Source organism: Centroberyx gerrardi, chromosome 18 (assembly GCF_048128805.1).
Source record: "Centroberyx gerrardi isolate f3 chromosome 18, fCenGer3.hap1.cur.20231027, whole genome shotgun sequence".
In the NCBI taxonomy this organism is placed as follows: Eukaryota; Metazoa; Chordata; class Actinopteri; order Beryciformes; family Berycidae; genus Centroberyx; species Centroberyx gerrardi.
Genome location: NC_136014.1, coordinates 2,237,603 through 2,263,787, shown reverse-complemented (window position 1 = coordinate 2,263,787; position 26,185 = coordinate 2,237,603). Strand labels below are relative to the sequence as shown.

The 26,185-nt window shown below is 38.2% G+C and overlaps 3 protein-coding genes across 3 annotated transcripts in view; all 3 read left to right on the top strand.

The window, feature by feature from the left end:
* The window catches only part of LOC139932118 (uncharacterized), a 70,825-nt gene that overhangs the window by 1,547 nt on the left and 43,093 nt on the right, over window positions 1-26,185 (top strand). The window contains exons 2-8 of the mRNA XM_078290060.1: window positions 3,362-3,456; window positions 3,605-3,730; window positions 3,864-3,888; window positions 7,198-7,410; window positions 7,602-7,804; window positions 8,025-8,109; window positions 8,282-8,358. Of these exons, the coding sequence (XP_078146186.1) occupies window positions 3,415-3,456; window positions 3,605-3,730; window positions 3,864-3,888; window positions 7,198-7,410; window positions 7,602-7,804; window positions 8,025-8,109; window positions 8,282-8,358 (771 nt within the window). The 5' untranslated portion in view covers window positions 3,362-3,414. The remainder of the gene's footprint in view (window positions 1-3,361; window positions 3,457-3,604; window positions 3,731-3,863; window positions 3,889-7,197; window positions 7,411-7,601; window positions 7,805-8,024; window positions 8,110-8,281; window positions 8,359-26,185) is intronic.
* LOC144542781 (uncharacterized) lies at window positions 9,618-11,018 on the top strand. Its single transcript, XM_078290045.1, has 2 exons — window positions 9,618-9,804; window positions 10,786-11,018. Exons 1-2 carry the CDS (start codon window positions 9,618-9,620, stop codon window positions 11,016-11,018), a joined length of 420 nt encoding a protein of 139 aa, XP_078146171.1.
* LOC144542780 (uncharacterized) lies at window positions 14,629-25,222 on the top strand. Its single transcript, XM_078290044.1, has 5 exons — window positions 14,629-14,667; window positions 15,131-15,156; window positions 17,525-17,716; window positions 21,035-21,237; window positions 25,142-25,222. Exons 1-5 carry the CDS (start codon window positions 14,630-14,632, stop codon window positions 25,220-25,222), a joined length of 540 nt encoding a protein of 179 aa, XP_078146170.1. The 5' UTR covers window position 14,629.

The following is a 26,185-nucleotide window of genomic DNA, read 5'->3' as shown; positions in this document are numbered from 1 at the left end:
CTATATTGATATTGATAATATAGTATAGATTTATGCTATACCTAAGCTATTTATACTAGAGGTATGCCTATAACCTGGAGTTAGTACGCATGAGAAAAATAAGTGAATTGTAGCCTCTACACTATAAAAGATGGAATAAAAAATCCTAAACATTACAAAGACCAGAATAACTTCCAGTTTGATTTTCCCACAAAATAGCATGTGAATGCAATGCTGTTTAGCAGCTGACTTGGAAGTCATGGATGTCAGACTTTCTCACCAGTACATGAACGCAGCATCATAGTTACGGCTAAAAAAGGAAAATCGTCTTGTCTAATATCAGAGACCTAACCCTAACCCAAATCTGGATAACTACCAAAATCTAATCAACTGTTCCTTGGGCCAAGGGCTATCTGTCCATCAAATTTCAGATATCTGAAATTTGAAATGTACAAACAGACAATCAGAAAAAACACACAGACAGGGGTGAAAACATAACCTACTTGCAAGTTAGTTGGTGGAGATAATAACCATTCCAAAAAGCTTATGTCCTCATCTAGCTAAAAACTCCAGAGGCAAACTAGTAACTACTATAGCAAGCTAACATGTGACCATTGCTCATATAAGATGTATTCTCTGATCCATGCATGTGTTTAAGCATGTTCTATAGAAACTTGCAACGTGCAACTGCAAGGTTTGCTTGAGACATATGTGAATCAGTATGATTGCAACTTGAATTGTATGTGACAATCCTGCATCATGTAATGACATCATGTTGTATGATGTATTCCTACTATGTGTATTTTTACCTTGAAATTTGCGTGTGTGATTGAGATTCTACATTCTATCTAGACTAGCTATGTATCTCTGTGTGTGTGCAATAGTGCGTGTATGTATGTGTGGTGTGCATGTGTAATTGTGTGTGCGCATGCCATCGGGGAGAGTGCAATGATCAGAAACATAATTATATGTCATTCTTATGATCTGTTCTCTCATTGAGTTAACTTTTTGTAAATGAAAATAAAATAATCAACAAGTAGGTGACGGCCAAAACAGTCGCATAAAACATTCAATCAGTTGAGGCAGAGAAGTACGGAAGAGGATTAGAGCCACATTATGAAAAATGTATTTGAGTTCTGAGTTTAAAGTCATAATTCTGAGATGAAAGTCATAATTCTGAGACTAAAGTTAGAATTCTGTTTAAAGTCAGAATTATGACTTTAAACTCAGAACTCAAATAAATCTTTCACATGTGGCCCTAATCCTCTTCCATAAAGAAGAGACTGTATACCACAAGTTTAATTGAATTTATTTAAAATGTATACATTCAAATTGTGTTAAAGTAATAAGGAGAATAAGCAACAACAGACTACAATAAGATGAAAGAAAAAGTTTACACTCAAATTGCACAATTTGTTTTTTTCTCTCCCCACATTTTTGCCCCTCCAAAGTATCTCATTGCTTCCCCTACCAAAGTGCACCTGAACTGGGCCTGATGGATAGGCAGTAAAAATGAATTCAAGGATTTCACAACACTCAAGTAATATATTACCTATTATAAAACGGGTAGCTCAAATCAAGTAATCTGATTGATTCATAGCTGTGGTATATTAACCATATACCATGACGTCTAATTCCTTTGCGCAATTCAGTATCACTCCGCGTCTGAGAAAAAAAACGTTAGCCTAACAAACTACGATAGCTAGCTAGCTAACAAACGAAGTTATCTAGCTAACGAAATGGAAACATTTAAGGTTAACTTCGACCTCCGGGGTGGCCTAACTATGGAGGAGTGGATTAAGCAGTGCCTATCTCCAGAAAAAAAATCCACCTGCTAAACGACATGCAGAGCTATGTAAAGAGGATAGTTTCTGAATCAGCACCACGATTCAGAGCCTGAATCACCCACTGTTAGGTGATTCATCTCACCTAACAGTGGGGCGTGAATGATGCACTGCAAGTAAAGCAACAAATAGGCAAATATCTACTGCCTGTCTTCTCAAAAAACTTGTGCGAGCAGCTCGCCTTCTGCACATCTGCAACATGACTGCATGTGAGGCACATAGGCGCAAGTGTCGCTCAGTTGGTGTCACTACATTTTGGTAGTGACACCAACTAAACAAAATCATTGCAAACAACGGGAGGCGCACATTGCTCTCCAGTTGTGGCATTTTCACCAATAAAGTGCATCGGACGGACTCACGTTGATGATGAATGTGTTACACAAATGTATGGCAGTTCAGCAGAATTATGACACAGTGTGAAACCAGACCAACGATGCCGGGGGGCTTGGGAACAATTGAACTCGGGTTTGAACTCAAGCGAATGTACCAAGTGTAAAAAAGACCTAAGAAGAAGACATTTAGTTTACTCATGACATTTTACAGGATTCCTGGCCATTGAGGTCCTTTTGAACAGGTACCTCCCAACAGGTACCTCCCATTGCCATTTGGGCCCACCATCGTTGAAATTTTGATTAAAGGCCCAATCTGCAATCGCTGTACAGCACCTCCATTGCCCCCATCACCCCAATTCTCTGTTTTTGTTCTGTATACATTGGGATGGTTTGTCTAACTAGGGCTGCCGATCACTGTAGTTACTTTACTTAACATCAACTAACTATATTGTAGTTGCCTGTCCTGACACCCTCTCACGGAGCCAAGAAAGACCAAGAAAGAAGTAGATGTGGGAGCGGAGGGGCGCCCTTAGAGCAAACAGCCAAACAAAACAATTGTGTTGTTGTAATTACTTCCTCAGCCACAAGAGACCTGCTCTCAACAGTGATCATGGATTGGTACTTTAATATTAAGTTTTTCAAAATATCCTTTTTCTATGTGTTGGAATATCTAAAAAATTATTAGACCATTGTCTTGCTTTAAATGTTAGGGTTGGGGTTTGAATTGGTATAGGTAATACTAGAACTGCTTTTCAAGCAATGCTCCAGAAATCACAAAGAAAACCAATCAGGAGAGTTTGGTCGTTTTACTCATTTTTCAGAAGGAAAAATGCACATCGCTCTTTCCTTTTCTGTGGTGTCAACTTAAATGCAAAAAGCAAAAGGCAGCAAAAGGCATTTATTGCACTTAAATTAGTAAAACAATTGATACAAAGGTACATGCATTCTAATGCACCTTGTCAAATGTATTTTTGTTGGGTAGAAGAGTATATAGTGCCTTCACAAGGAAGTGCATTTCCTGCCTAGTTGCAGACTAATTTGCCTACACAAAAACAAAAATGGGACAACCTCCAGTTTCCATACAATCTACTAAGCAGGCAGGCAGAAAAAGTAGCTAGATGTGTTGCTAGTCACTTTTGAGAAATAAAGTTGCCAGGGGGTCTGAAAAGTCACAACACATTCTGCCTCTCATTTTTATTTTTCCAGGAGCTATTAGCAACACCAACAAAGAAGATAGCAGTACTGAAACTGCTGCAGAAATGTCAGAAGAACTTCAACCATCAACAAAGAATCCTAAACATGTAGGAATACTGCTCTGCACTAATTTACGACTTAGCTAAGGACTATACAATGATATTTGAAGATACAATACTTGAATACAAAACATTTTCTACTAAGGAATGATATTTGAAGATACAATACTTGAATACAAAAATGTTTCTGTTGCAGGATCAATCTTCAAAAGGTAATCACCAGGGTCATTGCAACGCCAACAGAGATGATAGCAGTAGTCAAACCACTGCAGAAAACCCCAAAGAGGAACCTCAACCTCCATTAACAAAGAAGCGTAAACAGGTAGGAAAACTGCTCTGCACTCATTCAGGATTTAGTCAAAGACTATACAATGACATTTGGAGATACAATCCTTGATTTTTCAAACATATGTCTGTAGTTTATGACACAATTTTCTTTTTTTTTTCTGTTGCAGGATGGGCAGGATCAATCTCCAAAAGGTAATCACCAGGGTCATTGCATCTTAAAGATTTATTGCTCTCTGTTGGACCACTTTCAAGTCTCTAGTGGCATTGTTTGTGTTTATTACATTGCACTGAAGAGATTTCTTCTATCTCAAATTAATGGACTTTTTAATAACATAGCATAATAGTATGTGTGGCTAAACATGAATTTTAAGTGTAGTTTGACACTGTGGCTGTTTTGTTTACTTTTCCATGAGAAGTCCCATCATTCAAGAATCTGTGTCTAGACATAGCCTAATTGATATAGTAAAAAAAAAAAAGGGGCTTTGAGAGGTAGGTTGTCAGTGATTGTCATCATGTGTCAGAGGAAATAAACTGGTTTTGAAGGTTTCTGATGGTCTAAGGGACCATTTCGACTGTGTGACATTAAAGGCCTCTTTCTTAACATTACCAACAGTCCTTTCTTACTTTCACCTCTCAGCTACCAGTGTTCTCCCATTGTCAGGAGTGGAGAAATTCTATACTTTTAAAACTGGAAACACCCTTGGGTCTCACGAGGTGATCAATGAGGCTCTCACCAGCCATGGTCTACAGGAAGTGATGTCACCAATAGAATGTGATATCATCTTGGCTTACTGTCCCATCGTCTCCAGAGTTGGGACTGATATTGAGGCTGCAATGGAAGCCATCCCAGGTATCTCAATTATTTTTCAGTTCATCATTCAGAATCGGTGCCAGTGTGTAATTTTCGGCAATGACTCCAACAGCAACACCGTACCCAGGATTTTACTGTACTTCCATTATGTGAACGACCTTCAGACACAGCCCATGATAACTGAGAACAATTCGACTTTACACTTCTCTTTCACTCACTGTCTTGACAGATGGAAAACCAGTGATCCTGGTGGTGATGCATCACACTTTCAAGCAAGACATTGTTTTAGCTGAAAGCAGCAGACATGTATCCAGAGAAGATGTTGTGCTGACGGTGGACTGTCTGTTCCATGAGACCAAAGGACTATTTAACTGTGATCGGAACACTGGAGCAGTCAAAGGCATTTTGAAAGTACTACCTCCTAAAACAATGGTAAAGAATTCCTGTCTGCTTTCATAATAATATATGTTGTACTGACAGTGGACTACCTATTCCATGAGACCAAAAGATTATTTAATTTTGAATTTAATTGTGATCGAAACACTGGAGCAGTCAAAGACATTATGAAAGTGCTACATCTTACACCACAGGCAGTGTCCTTTTATCAAAGACTTAAAATCTGCTACTGAAAATCTTATTGGATTAATCACGTATTAATTTAATGGGACAATATCAACAGCTAATATTGTAGTGTTGGTCACAAGGACTAGCATGAGATGCTATATAAAGGGTAATGACTCATTTTAGAAGTAGTGCTAGGGTCCTTGCTGAGAAATACAGTACACTCTCTCAAAACTACTGCCTTTTATTTTAGGCAAACTGCTCATCTGAAGTGATCCCAAGGCAAAGTAAACCAAATCCCACAGATGATTTGAATGCTTCTGCTAATGTAAACCAAGGTAAAAGACCCTCTATAGTAGAGGAAACAGTCTGAGATTGAGTTTGAATTGTGTTTTAGGTTGAGGTTGAATTGAGGTTGAACTCAGCCAGATTATACCTGCTTCCAGAGCAGCTCTGCCTCTGAGATTTTTTTGTAAAAGTAAAACTCCAATCTGGGGTGTGATGGGAACATATCTTCTACTTACATTAAACTCTGCTAGACCACTTTCAAGCCTCTACATTACATTGCACTGAAGAGATTTCTTCTATCTCAAATTGACAGACTTTTTAATAAAAGGACTGATAGTATGTGTGGCTAAACATGAATTTTAACTGTAGTTTGATACTGTGATTGTTTTGTTTGCTTTTCCATGAGAAGTCCCATCATTCAAGAATCTGTCTAGACATAATTGATATAGTCAAAAAATGGGGCTTTGAGAGGTAGGTTGTCAGTGATTGTCATCATGTGTCAGAGGAAATAAACTGGTTTTGAAGGTTTCTGAAGGGCTAAGGGACCAATTTGACTGTTTGACATTGAAGGTCTCTTTCTTAAAGGATAAGGCTGGTGTTTTTTAATGCATTGCTTACCGTCAACAAATCCTATGAAAATAACAAAATCAACAATGCGTTTGCTCTACTCCCGTTACTGTCTGACTTTCCACGTACCGTTTTTAGCCGTCAACCCGGAAGTCATTGGCTCCGATTGTAAGCTAAAAACCTTGAAATACAGCTCACAAAGACAAAGTGTTAGGAATGGTTGTCTTCTTGGACCCAAATGCAGACACAGACAAAATGTAAAAGGAAAAGCGATTTATTGGAGGTTGGAATTAGAAGTGGTGAGATGAAGGCAGGCAGCCGGAGTAGGGAAGATGATCGGAGCTGGGCTGACCGGCGAGCTGACGAGCTGGTGGGTTAGCCGGCGAGCGAGACGGCTGGCTGGAGCTCGGGTTGGAGTGTAACGAGCTGGCGGACAGGCAGGAAAGCTGGGTGGCTGGCAGATGTGGCGTGGGCAGGTGGAGAGACTCATGGAGGAAATCCTGGGCACAGGAGAGACACGATCAACATTAACAGAACTTGATACACAAGGTAAGTCCAGACATAAAGTGCAGAGCGACCGAGAGTGTGTCTACCACGGAGTTGGTGGAACAATCTGGCGACCACTGGTAGGTACGCCGGGGTTGATATACAGGAGGTGATGAGTGATGAGGTTCAGGTGTGTCGGCAACTCAGGAGCCCAGGAGCTGGGAAGGAGAGGGAGCCACGCCCACGCCACACACGACAGACACAGACAAACACAGAAAGACAAACCAGGGAGGCGGAGACACACAGGGGGCAGGGAACAACGAGAAACACAAGGAAAACTAGAGTCATGGCAAGAGCCATGACACAAAGTTTCAATTTTAAAAATCGCTAACTGTTACCACGAAAAGTCAGGCTGTTGTAGTTATTACCAAATCAAATTCAAATGGGAACAAATTCTTGATTACGCCGGGGACTATTTTCGGTGCTACGGAACTACTTTCCTGAGATCGCAAACGTGTTTACGGTTGGCTTATTAAGTTGTTTGAGGAAAAAGTCAGCTGGCCTGGTGCATCACGATGATGAAATATGTTGCCCAGAGCAACGGCATGGCTCTTTGACATGTTTTTAATCGTTTTTTTAATACAATGGAGTTCTATGGCTGCTGGGACATGGCTTCATTGCTGATTTTGTTATTTTCATAGGATTTGTTGACGGTAAGCAATGCATTAAAAAACACCAGCCTTATCCTTTAACATTACCAACAGTCCTCTCTTACTTTCACCTCTCAGCTACCAGTGTTCTCCCAGTGTCAGGAGTGAAGAAATTCTATACTTTTACAACTGGAAACACCCTTGGGTCTCATGAGGAGGTCAATGAGGCTCTCACCAGCAAAGGCCTACAGGAAGTGATGTCACCAAAAGAATGTGATGTCATCCTGGCTTACTGTCCCATCGTCTCCAGAGTTGGGACTGATGTTGAGGCTGCAATGGCAGCCATCCCAGGTATTTCAATTATTTTTTCAATTTATCCTTCAGAATCAGTGCCAGGGTGTAATGTTATGCAACGACACAAACAGCAACGCCATAGCCAGGATTTTACTGTACTTCCATTATGCGAACACCCTTCAGACAGAGCACATGATAACTGAGAACAATTTGACTTTACACATATTTTTCTCGCACTGTCTTGACAGATGGCAAACCAGTGATTCTGGTGGTGATGCATCACACTTTCAATCAAGACATTGTTTTAGCTGAAAGCAGCAGACATGTATCCAGAGAAGATGTTGTGCTGACGGTGGACTGTCTGTTCCATGAGACCAAAGGACTATTTAATTGTGATCGTAACACTGCAGCAGTCGAAGGCATTTTGAAAGTGCTAGATCTTACACCACAGGTAGTGTCCTTTTATCAAATACTTAAAATCTGCTACTGAAAATCTTATTGGATTAATCATGTATTAATTTAATGGAACAATATTGACAGCTAATATTGTCTCAGTGTTAGTCACAAGGACTAGCATGAGATGCTATTTAAAGGGGAAAGACTCATTTTAGAAGTAGTGCCAGGGTTCTTGCTGACAAATACACTCTCAAAACTACTGCCTTTTATTTTAGGAGGGCTGCTCAGCTGGAGTGACCCCAAGCCAAAGTAAACCGAATCCCACAGATGGCCAGAATGCTTCTGCTAATGTACCTCAAGGTAAAATACCCTCTAAAGTAGAACAGATGGTGCAAGATTGAGGTTGAATTGAGGTTGAGGTTGAATTGAGGTTTAACTCAGCCAATGAGATTATTTCTGCCTCTAGAGCGGCTTTGCCTGAAGACCTCTTTCTTAACATTACCAACAGTCCTCCCTTACTTTCACCTCTCAGCTACCAGTGTTCTCCCAGTGTCAGGAGTGGAGAAATTCTATACTTTTAAAACTGGAAACACCCTTGGGTCTCACGAGGTGATCAATGAGGCTCTCTCTTATCGTTAAACTGAGTAAAACATTAACAGAGTTGACAGTAACATAGTTGACATTTTCCACCATTTTGTGCCTTAACTCCATGTGCTAACCTAAAAACAGATAGCACATGGCATGTCTAAAAACAGAATTTTATGGATTTCCATCATATTATTGTTCTTCAAAAACTGAACAAGATATTCACTGCAATATCACAATAACAGATTTGAGAAATAATTTATCTACTGTTGGTGTATCCTCAACATTTTGTAAAAAATCATGAGAGAAGAAGCATGACAAACCTCACTCTCCTCCAGATGTTTCCCGCCAGGAGAAGTGACATTACTGAGTGCAGGTCACATGCTTTATATATGAAGACGTTGGAGATTTTTTTGCAGCTTTATAACAGAGGTAACAGAGTTGACCAGAACATAGGGACAGGCTCAAAATATATTTTTTTATTACTGAAATGACATATAATACAGAAAATCGATATTCTCAGCAATTGATTTTATAACTGTTTATAACTGATGTATAACTGACTCTATGTTATTTCAAGTTGAATGTATGAATCAGGAGCCGAAGACAGTCAATATTAGGTGGGGTGGAAGTGATTTGGTTAATATTTTATGTATAAATTATGCTTAAAATATACATCAAGCATTATTATTAGTGAGTGTTTAATATAATTAGGCTACTATTATTATTTAAAACTGATTTACAAAAGAACATTTTTGGGGAAAATAACAAAAGATTAACCTGGGAGACTCGAAATGTACCCCCAATTCTATAACCAGCCATATGTGTGTGGGTATTTGTATGGATAGGCATATATGTATATAATTTGTTATGTTTTGGAGGAAATCTATAGAGATGGTATATGTTTTGTACCAAAAACCCCAATAAGGAGTTAAAAAAAAAACAAAAAAACAAGTGTGTCAAAAGGTGTGCGGAAGAGGATTAGGGCCACATGAAAAATTCAAATTCTAAAATTAATCTCAGAAAGTCATTGTGAGATTCTGAGAATAAAGTCATAATTCTGATTTTAAATTCAGAATTCTGAGATTAATCTCATAATTCTGAATTTAACTTTTTCACACGTGGCCCTAATCCTATTCCGCACACCTTTTTACCATGTTTACCATGTTATTCCATGTTTTATGACGATAATTTCTTCAGAACTCTGTTGTTTGAGCTGGAGTTAATGTGAAATTTACAGATGAATGATGATTTACATACATTTCTTAATCTCAATAGGTCCAATGAACAGGTTCTACACCATTGTGGCTGGGAAAACTCTGGGGGCTCACAAAGCTTTCATTATGAAGCTTAAAGCCATTGGACAGGTTGAGGTGTTCTTACCTGACGACTGCGACTACTATCTGGTTTTCTGTCCTATCGTCTCACGAGTCGGGACTGACATCAGCGAGGCCATGGAAAAGATTCCAGGTAGGAAATCCTCCTGTAAGAGGAGTTTGATCGATTGGTGTATAAATCCCTCTGTCCATCCATCCATCCATCCATCCATCCATCCATCCATCCATCATTAACTAATTAATTAGCTCCTTCCCTCTCTCCTTCCTTAAAAAAAATCAAAAATATTGATCAGGTGACTAGTAGGCCTATACATTATGAAGATAAGAAAATCATGTCAATTAGACCATGTTCATTAAGACATGCATTAGAATACATTATGGATCTGATATGATTGATTGTTATGAGCTATACTCCAGAAAGTGTGCAAGACATGGCTTGTTTGCACATTATGTAATGTATAATAAAGTGCAGACAACAATGCACAATTGGTTCCTCTATCTGGAGTTTTTGATAAGATGAACAGCTAGTGATGCACATATCCAAATCTACATGTTCCGTTCATGTTATCTGTAAATTGAATATACAGTATTTGATAAGGTGAATAATTTTTTTTTGTTAACACCTAGACACTTTCTGTATAGGTATGGCTTTTTGTAGACCTGCTAAGGTGAACACAGTATGCATTTGCACATAATGTGCTGTAAATTCACATATCTGTTTTCTTCATATTGTTCATATTCCATTAATTTTTTATACATTGCATATATATTGATATTTTTGTAATTTCATATTTTCATTATTATGTTTTCTTTATCTCTGTACGATTTACACTTTTTGCCATACTTTTCTTTCATACATTCCTACAAGATCAAATCAACACTACTCAGCAAAAAAAAAGTTCCTGAAAGTTTTACATTTGCTGTTGCTAGCCAGCAAGTGATGGGTCAGTTTGTTTGGGAGTGTGTAGAAACTCCAGTGGGTGGGGAGGTTTAGTTCCAACACAGAGTAAAGGCTGGAAAGTCATTGGTATTGATCAACAATGCTCACTCATTTCCCCTTTAAAGTTTCATCTTGTTTTCCATTCATTCAGCTGTGTTCTCTCTATGTTGACAGATGATAAACAGGTGATCCTGGTGGTGATGCATCACACCATCAATCCTGACAGTTTTGTAGGTGACAGCAGCAGGCATGTGAACCGGCTGGACGTCATCCTCACTGTGGACTCTGTGTTCCATGAAGGCCACTTCCAGGACTGTAACCGCAACAAAATTGCATTCAATGAGGTCGAGAGGCTTGCTGGACCTCCCCCCTCCCCTGGTACTGACTCTAATATATCAACCAGATAACATGGTATATGGGATATCATGTTATATATATATTGTCATATATTATCATCTATTATTATATTGTCATGTTATATTTATATTATATATAATATATATATTGTCCTTTTATTAAAAATGGGATCTGGTGCAGTCAGTGTTATTGACTTCTGATATGATGGATATGATGCAGTTTGATCTAAGGTAGTTCTAAATGCTGTTTAAGAGGCTTTTCCACCCTGACAAGAATACAATTCTGTGGGAAACTGACTACTGTCCACATATAAGTAAATTCACTGCACACTCCTTTAAACTAACTTGCTTTAATCTTTTGTTATTTTCAGCAAGTAAAGCAAGTAAAATGTTCCAGAGCAAACAGAATGCACTTGAGGAAGCAGATGCAAAACATTTTGTTAGCTCTTGAATGTTTTACTTGCTGAGCTTCATGAAAATAACGAAAGATTAAAGCAAGTTAGTCTAAAGTAGTGCTTGGTGAACCTACTTATACATGGACATGCTCGTTCCTGCAATCACAAGCACCTTAGAAGAAACGCACAGCTGTGCAGAGGACGCCCAAATAGTTTGGAATTTTTTTGCATGAAAAGGGTTGAATTAAAAATTATTGCATATTAGCATAAAATATTGTCTATCAGCAGCTTCAATCCATAAATATCGCTATTGGCCTTCAAAAACCCATATCGGTGAAACCTTATGCATTGAATATAAAATATATTCTGATATATAATCTATTTTCTTTGCTGTATCCTATTACTATTTGCTGCAATAGCGGCCCAATTTCCCCACAGCAATCAATAAAGTTTAATCTTATACATATATTTTTATTAATTTTCCAGATCCCAGCCCGCGTACCATCAGGGATTTCATCTCGGATTGTAAGTTTTACTGTAATCATGGATTTAAACCACACTCCTATGTTCTAAAACCTGAAAAGAGTTTACTAACTTTGATGGGAAGTGATGAAGTTCTCCTGCATGAAAAGGGGTTGGATGTATTATTTGATGCTTAGAAAGGCAGCCTGACCCTGATCTGAGGGAGTGAGAGAGTAAAGTGAGAGAGTGAATGTGAAGAGAAAAAGATGTCTGGAAAGTTACTTTAGTGTTCAGTCATAGTTGTGTTACAATATCAGCTGACATATTGCTCTTTATTCCTTTATCTTAGGTTGGAAGAACAATCGACCTCTGTGTGTTATGGCCGGGTTTATTGCAGGGGGGTTGATTATCTATCTAATAGTCATATCTGCTTCATCCAAGAAATGAAGGAAGAGTATGAGGATCCTAATGTTAGTGGACCAAATTGTCACATTATGTAAACCATGAAAGGTCAGACTGGAGTAAAAATTGTATTTAATGTGCTATTCTATGCATGTGTAATCATATGCAAAAATCATAATATCAGAAAAAGAAATGCAACAAATGAGTGTGACTAGGACAGTATGAGTTTGGAGATACGTTTTTATCCATTGACCTTACAGAGATGTTGGTTTATTCGATATATTATTATTTATATTTTTTTGGATTTTTTGATGAAATTATCTGACAGAGGCTTTGCAGTTCCATCAGGAATCTCAACCACATCTGGTGCCATCTTGGAGGTCTGTTAAATGATTGGTTGAGTGCAAATAATGGTTAAATATATAACAGCTGGGCTATTAAAGGAGAGATACCTGAAAAAGTCACGGGTGTGTAAATATACAGCAACGTTATAGCTTCAAGTGAATGAGTTGTAGCTTGAGAAGAGTCAGCTCAGTTAACCTGAACCAACAGTTGTTTTTTGGCTTTAAGCCGGCTAACCAGTCAGCAAGCTAACTTATATTAGCCACTGCATTAGCTATTGTACACATCAGATGTGTTAACAACAAGCCAGTGATAGCTGAGCTCAGATACTAGCTAACTAACAAGCTGACATTATCTAAACACAAAATCAATTAGATGTATCAGTGATGAAATGACAAGTTCTCAGTCTAAAATAGCAAGGAAATGAATCATGTCCGTTCAATTCTGTTGAGACAGCGGAGCTATAAGTTTAGAAACACAATCAGCTGTTCACAGCCACTGTTGTCAAGAGCTGAGGACTCCAATATGGCTGCCATCACCTGATAGCCCTCCATACAGTAGCTGCAGTCTCATGTCAGTATGCATGGTCCAGCCTTACAGCATGAAGTTTTAAATGAAGAGGGAAAAACAATCAGTGTTAAATAATGTATTGTACGTGTATGTGAATTGAGGGACTCAATTTGTGTGATCCACTGTGCTGCTTAAAATGTAAAAATTGTGAGTTTTTTGTGCAGATTTCTTTTTTCATTTTTTGGAACAAAAACAAACAGAAAAGTGAATAAATCAATCCAAGTAAATGTCTGTTTTATGTTTGTCATTATCATTGTATTACGGACAGATGTCTGTCATTGTGTACAAAGGTTAGAAACTTTCATCTTCCAAGACGATGTTACTATTTTGTACTTTGCTCTGTGGTTAATGCAGGAGTTATGGCTCAATCATTTTCTGCATGGCCTGACTGTCTTGTGTTAACACACTAAATGATTAGGCAGGGAAGTCAGAGAAGCCTCCAGAATTTTTATTTGATTTATTAAACTTTTATTCAACCAGGTAATCCCATTGAGATTTTGAGAATATGTTTTGCCACTGCAGCACAAAGCAACTCTGTGCCACTATATTACTATTATGAAACAACAGTCACAGGAAAAACTATAAGCTTTTTTTTACATGATCCATTTTGCTATTATTTTCGACCAAAAGCACTTGAATGCACCAACAAATCGTATTTAACATTTCCTGTAGTAGAAGTTTACGAGCCAACCGTGAACGCAGCATCATTCAGCAGTACTGGGACAAGGGGCGGGTCCTGGTAGGATCTAACTGGCAGATCCTAGATCAGATTCTTCTATACACCATAACTTCAACTCACTGTGATAAATAAGATGTTGGCTGATCTCGAAACTGTCATTCATCTCACCTGAAGTTAAAAACATAATCACTAGTATAGTTGTAAATAAAAATAAAAAAGACCCTATCCTCATATAAATTACATCTGTTTGCTATTTCCTATTATGTATACTATGAATTTATTTCATAAAGATTTATGTCAGCCTAAAAAGGTGGGTAATGTAGTTATGTTTTTCAAAACAAAACAAAACAAAACAAACATAAAACAGTAACAGTTAACAACAGCCATTCCCTAGTAAACTTATTTTATTATCAAAAACTGGAATGATTTTATTTTCTTCCATGCCGTGAAATTGAGGCAAAGACACACCGCCAGGGGGAAACAGATTTTTAGGGGATACATATTTTAGCACAACACCCCTAGCTGCAAAAACAGAGTGCAGAAATGCACTTATCATTTTATTTAACCCTTATTTGTCCCCTCCCCGCACTAACCCTACCTCTATTACCCTCCTTCTGCTGCAGTCATAGCATAATCCCTTGAGAAATATTGTCTCAGTTCCAGATCTGCACCTCCTACCCCCACTGGTGGGACATGATAAAAACAAAACTGTTTAGGTTGCAAAAGCAAAAGTGAAAGTGTTACATGCTGATTATATATACAGTATATAGTGGAGCTGTACTGGTTTCCTCTAAACCAGCTGGGCGACTGACATGCCAGAGACAGCATCAAGAAATTATCAGTCTACTGTGTGAATAAACATCTCAAAACTTCTTAATTATTGCCTGTAAAATATTGCCTGTCTATCAATGTTATGGAGTATCACTGGGATAGAAAATCTAGGTTATATGCCAATCTTTAATAGTGTCCTTGGTATTCATGAGTTAAAACAGGTCTAACTAGTTTTTGAAAATAGCCTTTCTATATTTTATATGATGGAAAAATGGAAGGGCATGTGACTCAAGTTGTGCAATCACTCAGATCGACCTGATCTCCTGAAATTTCATGAAATGAGCTCAATCTGTTAAAAATGCAAATACATGCTCCGTGCACGAAAAGTGAGAGAAATACTGTACGTTTTCCCCGTGGCGCGACTAGAAACAGGTACTAATCTGAAATAGTGGATCTGACATTGTTACATTGTGGAGGTCGGGGTGGTGGATTTGGAGACTTGTAGCTACAAAGGCTACTTTCTCTTTCTTTCTCTCCCTCAGAGTGATGGTCCAAGGCGGAGCTGCTGGTGAGGAAGCCTGTCTACTGTTTCTGTACATCCACAACATCCACATTTATTATCTTACTCTTTCTACACACGTTGCTGTTTCAGGATACACATACAAGATTTAAGATATTATGAGATAAGAATAACTTTATTGAATGAGCAATAAAAACAATAAAAGCAATGAAAATAGAATATAAAAGTTATATGAACACGTGCAACCAGCAATTTCAACATGTGTGAGTGGATTGGATTATGGATTTACTGAAAGTTGTTAGTATTAGTATTAAAGTTGTTACTTAGTATTGATTTCCTACTGAAATATAGACTACTAAATATGAAATATGTCATATACATACAGTATATAAATAGAACTATAATTATAATAAAAGAAAAATATGAATATGTTGGCTACACAGCATTAAATGGTGGAACAATTATGAAAAGTATAATTATTATGGAAATAGTAAAAGAGCAGTAGAGAAAAAGTAGGCTATCATCAGTAACATATTAATATAAAAATATTTTTAAAAATCACCTCTGAATCACAACATAGGAGTTAGGACATATAGGAGCGATCGAAGATTTTCACTGTAAACTATGTTGAGACAAATACAGCTATCATATCAAGCCAGTCTAGATAATCCGTTTCATCAATAATTGTGACTAGCCTTTTTTTTTTTTTATTGTTCCTTATAGCCCGCCTTTACAGAAGAGGATTAGGGCCACGTGAAAAATTTATTTGAGTTCTGACTTTAAACTCAGAATTCTGTCTTTATTCTTAGAATTCTGAGATTAATCTCAGAATTTAAATATATTTTTCACATGTGGCCCTAATCCTCTTCCGCACATCTTTTTACCGACACGTTTTGGTTCAGTTCGTTTGTCATTCCCACCTGCTGAGGGTGATATTCCCCATCTCTAGCGTTAAAGGGGTATTAAGCAATCTCTGACTTTTATCGACCTCTATTGGTGACCAGTAGGAATTGCAACATTGAAAGAATGTATCTCCTTTGTCTCTGGAACAGTATTCCAATTTCCATAATCAGTCCACTGTTTTTCCATGCTGTCAGTCTAGTTACAGATAATCTCATGTAGCCACAACTCTGGCTCAAACGATGGAAGTCTGGAGAAATTCAAACATAATAGCTGGTTAGAAAAGGGCAGCGATGCTGTGGGCTGTCGTGATAATTCAAACCAGTCAAATTTCACTAGGGTGGAGCATGGCACTTCTGCTCACTTATTTACTGTCGTAATGTGGTATCCCTATACTAAAATAGAGAGAGGGGACACCTTAAAAGGTTCTCTAAAAACCATAAATAAAAACTATACACGTTGGAGAGCAGAAATCTTTTTTTTATTGCACATGAGTCTTACAGAACAGAATCTCAAGCTTAAACCAAGTCGTCAGCTAAAATACACAGCATTCTTAAAACAACCAAATAAAATCATAAGTTGAAATAAAACACAATAGCTGGCGACAGGGTAGTTGCACTCAGGACATAGGCTATTCAATTAAAAAGACAATTCCACATGTGTGTTAGACCAATACAAAAGTGTTTAAGCTTAAGATTCTAAAACCTTCGGCTTTGGCTAGGTTGTTAATGCAGATAAAAAAAACCTAAAAGACAATAAATAGGACTAAAACCATAAATACAAACAGCGGCTGACAACAGGTGCAAAAAAGCTGCAATGTGCAGACAGTTCTCTTGCCAGAGCTCAATTTGTCAGCAGGCCTCCTGCCTCCATCACGGCCACACCCGCAACCAGCGATATCCACTACTGCTATCTCTCTGCTCAGATCATATACCAAGATGGCCGTCGCTAGGACCCCAAGTAAGCATAGCTGTCCTCACCTATGCCTGTCTATATATAACAAGCTCTAAATGGGTGGAAACAATTGAATGATTGGGCAATAGGATTATTGGGGACACCCGCCCACTCACTAGTCCCTGGGGCTATAGTAGGAACAACAAGGAAGTTGCTACAGTTAGCTAGCTAGTGAAGCAAAACCACAATGGAGGACATTAGAGACTCAATCTGCTGTAATGAGCATACTTCTGGTAAAACAGAATTACTAAAATTTTCAGCCATTTGTATCTCGCTCGTTTAATTTACCCAAAGAGTTTGTATATTACCACAAATTTACTCAACAAAGTAGCTAGTGTTGTAAGTAAGCGAACAGTGAAAACTATTCTACTCGGGCTGAAAAACAAACCAGTTGCCGCAGTTACATGCAGAGTCATGCGAAAATCCTATTGCAAACTCAGAATCAATCAATGCTTTATAATGAGAATTTCTCCAGACCTCTGTTGTTTGAGCTGAAGGTGTGGCTATGTGAAATTGGCTTAGAGATGAATGATGATTTACATACATTTCTCAATCTCAATAGGTCCAATGGACAGGTTCTGCCCCATTGTGGCTGGAAAAACCCTGGGGGCTCACAATGACTTCATTAGGAAGCTTAAAGCCATTGGCCAGACTGAGGAGCCCTCACCTCCACACTGCGACTACTATCTGGCTTTCTGTCCTATCGTCTCACGCGTCGGGACTGACATCAATGAGGCCATGGAAAAGATTCCAGGTAGGAAATCCTCCTGTTTGAGCTGTTTGCTCAACTGATGTATAAATCCATGTCTGTCCATCCATCCATCATTAACTAATTAATTAGATCCTTCCCTCCCACCTTCCTTAAAAAAAAATTAAAATATTGATCAGAAAATCATGTGAATTAGACCATGTACATTAAGACATGCATTAGAATGCATTATGGATCTGGTATGACTGATTGTTATGAGCTATACTCCAGAAAGTGTGCAAGCCATGGATTGTTTGCACATTATGTAATGTATAATAAAGTGCAGACAACAATGCACATTTGGTTCCTCCATCTGGAGTTTTTGATAAGGTGAACAGCTAGTGATGCACATATCCAAATTTACATGTTCTGTTCTTGTTATTTACATCTGTAAATTGAATATATTTGATCAGGTGAATAGACACTTAGACTACAATAGACTACATATACACTCTGTATATGTATGTATGTATATGTATGTGAACACATTATGCATTTGCACATAATGTGCTATAAATTCACATATCTGTTTCATATTCTTCATATTCCATTCATTTCTTAAATATTGCACATTGATATTTTTGTAATTTTTACACCTACTTCATGCTATACATTTCATATGTTTGGTATATTTTATCTCTCTACTTTTTATACTTTTTGCCATACTTTTCATTCATACATTTTTACATGGTCAAATCACCACTAAAAAATTACACTGATCAGCCAGATGGTGGTGCTATAGCCAATAACTCCTGAATTGAATGGCATAAAGTCAAATAAAAATGTACTCAGATTCCTTGACTCAAGACGAATCCATTGCACAGACTGGTTTTAATTTCCGTCATGACAGTTTTTCCAGCATTTTGAATTTTATGCAAAAATCATTTTTCGCTATTTTCCTGCAATGTTGATTGAATCTCCATGAAATTTTGCACACAGCATATTTGAACTTCCTAGATTACTACTATTACACAACATTTTGAAAAATCCAAACTGTTTGTGTCGTGATGTGAGGCATAATTCTTAAATGCTTGATGCTAGAGCAACCAAACTTAACATAATATGTTTGGGATGGGCACTGGAGCACGTCAGACCACATTTGGTCATGCTCCATAGCACCACCATCAGGCCTACAAAGTTAAATCTCCACCAATTTTTGCACACAGCATATTTGAACTGCCTACATCATGGGTATATCACAGAATGTTGATACTTGTAACTGTTTGGCTGTTACGCACTAACAAAGTTGATGACTATGATACGTAAACAGGAAGGGAGCCATAATTCCTAAATACTTCATGCTAGAGTGATCAAATTTGGTCGATAGATTTCAAATTCCCCCCACTACTCAGGCAAAACATAAATTAGCCCTATCAACCAGATGGTGATGCTATAACAAGAAACTTTACCTATTGGCCAATAACTCCTGAGCCATAAGGCCTAGAATCATTTTCTGTCCTATAAGGCCTAGAATCATTTTCTGCATTGCACCTCCTGGTGCAATGCACCTACTGGAAACCTGGTTTTATTTTTGCTTTGATAGTTTTCTACCATTTTCAAGTTTATGTCAAACCTATTTTTTGCTATTTCTCCCAGAAAGTTGATCCATTCTCCACAAAATTTTGCCCACAGCATATTTGGACTTATAGATTAAGGCTATTATGTTTGATTGTGACACACAAAGTTGACGGCAAAGGCTTAATTTTTATATGTTTCAAGCTAGAGCAACCAAACTTCAAATGAGCTTTGCATAAAATTCAAAATGCTGGAAAAACTGTCATGACAGAAATGAGAACCAATGCAATGGATTCATCTTGAGCCAAGGAATCTGAGTAAATTTTTGTTTTACTTTATGCCATTCAATTCAGGAGTTATTGGCTAAAAGTTAAAGTTGTTATAGCACCACCATCTGGCCAATCGGTGTAATTTGTTTTGACTGTGTAGTGGTGATTTGATTATGTAGCAGTTTGGGATGGGCCGCATAGTCAGACCACATATGGTCATGCTCCATAGCGCCACCATCAGGCCAACTTTGCAATAACACTTTTGTATTTTCTTTTATTACTCCTGCAAAGATGACTAAATCTCCATCGAATTTTACACACAGCATATTTCAACTGCCTACATCATGGCTATTCCAGAGAATTTTGATACACCTAACCATTTGGCCAAGACACACAAATTAAGTTGACTGCAAAGATGCGCAAACATAAATATTTAATGCTAGAGCAATCAAACTTCACATACATATCTGTGAAGGGGTTCCAAGTGTGTCAGATCACATTTGGCCATGCTTTGTAAGGTGACTATGAGGACAAATTGGCAATTTTGCATATATTGCTATCTCAGGCATGTGTGTGTGTGGCCTATGGACTTGGACCCTGCTAATGGCTGCTTGCAGCAATATTGTATTTTATACGCTTTTATACTACTTTACCATTTGCTTCTGCAACAACCCAATTTCCCAATGAGGATCTTGAAAGTAATAAATAAATAAATGTCCATTCTGCTTCTCTCTATCGTTGATTGATATAACACAATAGTGATTCAACAGACAGCCAGTTCATGAAAGCTTTTATATTTGCTGTTCTAAACAGTCAGTGATGGGTCGGTTTGATTGGGAGTTTGGGAGTGTGCAGAAACTCCAATGGGTGGGGAGGTTTAAGGGAAAATTATACTTCCACGTCGAACCCATGCCAGAGCTATGCCGTTGGTACAAGGGAGGTACAGCGTCGCCCGCAGAGGGTGCTGCCGTAGCTTACGTGCACCTCTCCAAAAATGTAACTACACATAGGGTGATGCACGACCACAAGAACGGTGATTGGCCTGCTTCGTATTTCCTCCTACCTGTATCCGGTTGCTGTCCGCTGATAGTGAAGACAATGGAGCAGATAGAAGAGACGAGCTGTGGAGGGCTGCAAATATATTGATTTGTAGGACACCTCATCTCCAAATTATAAAGACTACCAGATGTCACTGAATTCATGGTGAGAAATATCCCAGAACACAAGCTTCAGAGAATGTAAACACTACTACTTCTTCTGTTATTACTTCCGTGTTAACAAAGCACGCTACTGCCGTCTAGTGTTTCAGTGGTTTACGTGCACAATCACCGACGCAGAACCATAAATGCTTGGACCGCCGTAGGCACCTATGCTGTTGCTATGGCGGCAGTTCGACAGAGAAGTCTAATTTTCTCTTTAGTTCCAACACAGAGTAAAAGCTGGAAAGTCATTGGTATTGATCAACAATACTCACTCATTTCCCCTTTAAAGTTTCATCTTGTTTTCCATTCATTCAGCTGTGTTCTCTCTATGTTGACAGATGATAAACAGATGATTCTGGTGGTGATGCATCACACCATGAATCCTGAAAATTTTGTAGGTGACAGCAGGAGGCATGTGAACCGGCCGGACGTCATCCTCACTGTGGACTGTGTGTTCCATGAAGGCCGCTTCCAGGACTGTAACCGCAACAAAATTGCATTCAATGAGGTCGAGAGGCTTGTTGGACGTCACCGTTTCCCGGTACTGACTCAGTTTACTGACCGAATATATCAACCAGATAACGTGATATATGGGACCCCTTATTGTCCTTTTATTAACAAGCACAGATCCTGTACAGACCCACGGCGCATGTGTTCAATTCTATGCACTGAAGCATTGCGATACGGTTAAATTACCTAATTCCACTAACGTTACTTAAATACCGCAAGAGGACGTCATCTACCGTTAAAGTTTGTAGGGCAGCGAAGACGAGTTACTGTCTGCAAATCCCTGTTACTGACTGTGGAATGTTAAGTTTCACTTTTGCTTTCACGGCCTCTGTGGATTGAGTTCAGTGCTGCTGGTCTGCTGTCTGTATATCTCCAAATTACAGTCATGACGTGATGTGCACATCAGGTGCATTAGAGATCGATTTAGATCCATTTATATACAGCGACCAACTTTTGATTTTGTGCCTCTGTATGGGAAACACTGCAGCTCGCAGTCAAAGACGCCCTCTAGAGGCCATCTGACGAAGCGCATCATCTCACTAAGCGTTACCTGACTGACTGAATGACTGAATGACTGACTGACTGACTGACTGACTGACTGACCTGAATTTGGCTCGTGATGCCCTCGGCTGCGCCGTGGGAAAAAATGGGATCTAGTTCAGTCAGTGTCATCCACCTCTGATATGATGGATATGATACAGTTTAATTGATTGATTGTAGAACTGATCAATATTACACTGGTTGTCTATGGGAAGCCCTTAACCTGAATTAATTCTAATGTGACATTTTGATTGGATTCCACACAAGTACGCAGGAATATGTTTATTATTATTTTATCCTGGGTTTCAATGGAGAGTTTTAGTGTCACATGGTCTAATTGCTGTTTTCCACCCTGACAAGAATAAAATTGATAAATAAGCATGAAAGGGTCGAATTAAAAGATATTGCATATTGGCACAAAATATTGGCTATCAGCAGCTTCAATCCATAAATATCGGTATTGGTCTTCAAAAACCCATATTGGTGAAACCTGATGCACTGCTGAAATAGATAATAGATATTTATTATAGATAGATAATAAAATAGACCTGTTTCAAAATATTGCATTCAATCACTCCTGTCTATGACTTTTGAGTTAAGTCTTATTGGTTTTAATTTCATTTAATAATGAGCTACAGAAGCTTATATGCACATGGTTCCACGGGATGCATTTCATACATTTTAATTCAGTACAATTTGACTTATAGAAGATTCATGGTGGCAACTTATTTTTATTATTTTAATGGTTGTGTCTTATTGTTTTGTTTCATTATAACAAATGATGGAACTACAAATAATGTTAAGAAATTTACTCTGTTACTGGTTGTTTTATATCTATTCTTATGTAATTGAAATGCATATATGTTGATATATTTCTTTTAATTTTTCACCATGCTTCATATATTTCACATCCTTGGTATGTTTTCATGTTGTATATAGATTTAATTTTTTCCTTTTCCTCAGTAAGTTCTACCACTGTTTTGCACAACCTCATAGTGCTGTAGTTTTTTTTTTTCATACTTACATTCATGCATTTCCACTTTCTACCCTACACCATTCATAATCTATTTTCTTTGCTGTATCCTATTACTATTTGCTGCAACAGTGGCCCAATTTCCCTACAGCAATCAATAAAGTTTAATCTTATACATATTTTTTACATTTTCCAGATCCCCAGCATGCCTTCCTGGAATTTCTTCTTGTATTGTAAGTTTTACTGTAATCATGGATTTAAACCATACTCTTATGTTCTAAAACCTGAAGGTTTACTAACTTTGATAGGATATGATGAAATTCTCATGCATGAAAAGGGGTTGGATGTATTATTTGATGCTTAGAAACCTGATCTGAGGGAGTGGGAGAGTGAATGCGAAGAGAAAAAGATGTCTGGAAAGTCACTTTAGTGTTTAGTGTTCAGTCATGATTGTGTAATGATACCAGCTAACATATTGCTCTTTATTCCTTTATCATAGGTTGGAAGAACTATGGACCTCTGTGTGTTATGGCCATGTTTACTGCAGGGGGGTTGATTATCTATCTAATTGTCATATCTGCTTCGTCCAAGAAATGAAGGAAGACTATGAAGATCGTCACTAGCAGGCACATTAAAACTGATAAGGTCCTAATATTATATATATATTATTAGGTCAATATCTACACCTAAGAAACAGAGTTACTGACTGTTAGCCATGTTAGGGCCCTTAAAATTGTACACGTATGTATATTGGCCCTCTTATCTGCTTTTTCCTTGTTTAGAGATGGCCACCTCTAGACTGGGCAGTGCAGCTCTGTTTCTTAGGTCTAGATACAGTCTTTTTTTACCATTCGAAATAAATGTTCCCTTATCTTACTATTAAGATTTGTCCCATTAAGCTTAAGATGTGGCTCCTATAAGTTTTAAATTTAAAGATTTTTTCATAGCCTATATGCCCTTCTTAATAGCTGAATTATTATTTGTTGAATTCTTTGCTTATTGATGACCCTCTTTAGATGGGACAACAAAGGTCACTTTGACCCAGATTTATAGGACATTTACTGCTCTCGGGAATCATATAGGTAATCTGTTATGTGTATTTACTCTTTACTATATATTTTTTTTCTATTTTTTTTCTATGTATCTATTGTTCTATGCATGGATTTACTGATTGAAGCAGACTAATTCCCATATGTTCTGCCATTCTGATGACGTCACTGATTATGAATCGCTACCAGCTGTGTATCCTACTATTTAACTGTGTACTCAAGTGTTTGCACAACTGATCTTGAAAAAGACCCTTTTGGGTCGAAACGTCAATTAAAATATTTGATGGCATCAGCATGAGTGTGCGGTTATCTTCCTCCTTTGGCTCCTGATTATAATAATTACCATGCACTCACAATGTATTTATAATGCCTTATGAGCACCACTTCATCTGAAGTGTTGACAGATACTCTATAGAACTATATCACTATACTATAGTAGCATGCAGTGATGAGCATCCAGAAACAGGTTGATCCTTTATAAAACACATAGCCTCCAATATATCATATCATATGGTCAATGAACTGCTTACTGTTGGACTAGAATATTTTATGATGAAAAGTTTCAATGTTGTCTTCTCTCATATTCCACCTTACGAGGCCATGGGAAACCTTATATGCACTTTGGTGGTTTAATTTACAACATGAGAATCCTGATTAGTTTGTTTTGACCTGAACTTTAACAGTAAGTAGACAAAACCTTACATAATCCATCAGATGGACAAAAAAGGCTGAGAGCACATGTTCCTGGCTTCATGTGCTTTGAATTCATGGGTGAAATTCCGAGTTCTTGAGAAGTTTTTAGCAGTCTATTTCAATACTCTTTCCATCTCTGCCTTTTAATTCCCCACATTTATCAAGGAACATGCAGGTAGCCTACTGGTTACTTTGATAAATCATTTTTGTTTTCGTTTCGTTTTATTAGTCATATAACACAGGGTCAACAATACAATGAAAAGTGCTGGACGAGAGTCAGGTCAGCTCAGCAGTAAAAAAAGAAAAAAGAGAGAAACAATAAAATAAAAATAAAATAGAATAGAATATAGAGCAGTATACATATGTAAAGTGAGATCTATGTACATAAAAGTGACAAGTGTATTGCACAGAGGGTATGTATCAGTCCTGGTTGAATAGCAGCAGTCCGTGAATAGCAGCAGTCCGTGGAATAGTGCAATTTTTATCTAAATAGTGCAGACAAGCAGGTGAGTTACCTAATTTTATGAGTTCAGAAGCCTGATGGCCTGGTAGTAAAAACTGTTTTTAAGTCTGGTGGTGCGTGCAGCCATGCTCCTGTATCGTCTACCAGACGGTAGCAAGGAGAACAGTCTGTGTGCTGGGTGGCTGTGGTCCTTGATGATACTGTGTGCCTTCCGCAGGCGCCGCTGGTGGAAGATGTCCTGAATGGCAGGGAGTCCGTTGCCAGTGATGTGCTGTGCCACTTTCACTACTCTCTGTAGTGATTTGCGACTGAGCCGGTCAGCAAGCTCTCGATGGTGCATCTGTAGAAGTTCGTGAGGATGCTGGCGTTCATACCAGATTTCCTCAGTCTCCTCAGGAAATAGAGCCGCTGGCGAGCTTTCATGAGCATGAGCTTAGAATAATAAGGTTCTATTCTAGGTTCTACTTTATGCTTGTGTGGTGTTAAATATTTAAAAAGATAGTACAGATAGTAGGCTACATAACAGTTTTGCCAACTGGTACGTCATATCTGCAGTGCTCAATATCTCAGAACTGCACTCTAAACGCCCCCCCATACACACACACACACACACACACACACACACACACACACACAGTCAAGTTAAGGAGGAAAAAACCAGAACAAACAAGTGAATCACCTGTTTTGAAAGGTTAGAGTTTTGTTTTGAATAAAAATCTAATTCATTCCTCTCATTTATGAACTGCAGAGCATGAAATGAATAGCAATAGAGAATCTATCAGCCTGTCCTCCCCCAAAAAACGACCCCATAGGTCGTTTGTACAAGCAGCTTATTACGACCTATACTTACGTTTTAAAGTTAAGCGACCTCTAGCGGTCGTGTAAATAACGACAATGTGCTACGTTGGTCTGCGTCAACGTCACGTGACTGTCAAGTTTCTCTCTCAACATTGAAATAACACGGTGGAATGTATCATTGTTGTGGACGGGGATGGTGCATGGGCGTATACGTTTGCCTTCGATGTCGGCGACCAGGGTTCGATTCCCAGTGTTTCCGAATTTAACCATCACCAAACCATTTTCCTAACCTTAACCAAGTTGTTTTAGTTGCCTAACCATAACCATAACCCAAGTTGTTTTCATTTCACATATTTTTGTGAGATCACGTTGGAAACGCTCCTGTGAGTCGTATTAGAGGGTAGGAACAAACGACCTATGTGGTCGTATGGGTTGGAGGACTTGTTGGAATCTACATATATAA

Excerpts from the sequence above, each read along its gene's own strand:
- LOC144542781 (XM_078290045.1), top strand. The coding sequence starts at position 9,618 with ATGAACAGGTTCTACACCATTGTGGCTGGGAAAACTCTGGGGGCTCAC. Across the intron at positions 9,805-10,785 it reads GGCCATGGAAAAGATTCCAG|ATGATAAACAGGTGATCCTG; the intron begins GTAGGAAATCCT and ends CTATGTTGACAG.
- LOC144542780 (XM_078290044.1), top strand. The coding sequence starts at position 14,630 with ATGCCAGAGACAGCATCAAGAAATTATCAGTCTACTGT. Across the intron at positions 17,717-21,034 it reads GGCCATGGAAAAGATTCCAG|ATGATAAACAGATGATTCTG; the intron begins GTAGGAAATCCT and ends CTATGTTGACAG. Across the intron at positions 21,238-25,141 it reads TTGGACGTCACCGTTTCCCG|GCGCCGCTGGTGGAAGATGT; the intron begins GTACTGACTCAG and ends TGCCTTCCGCAG.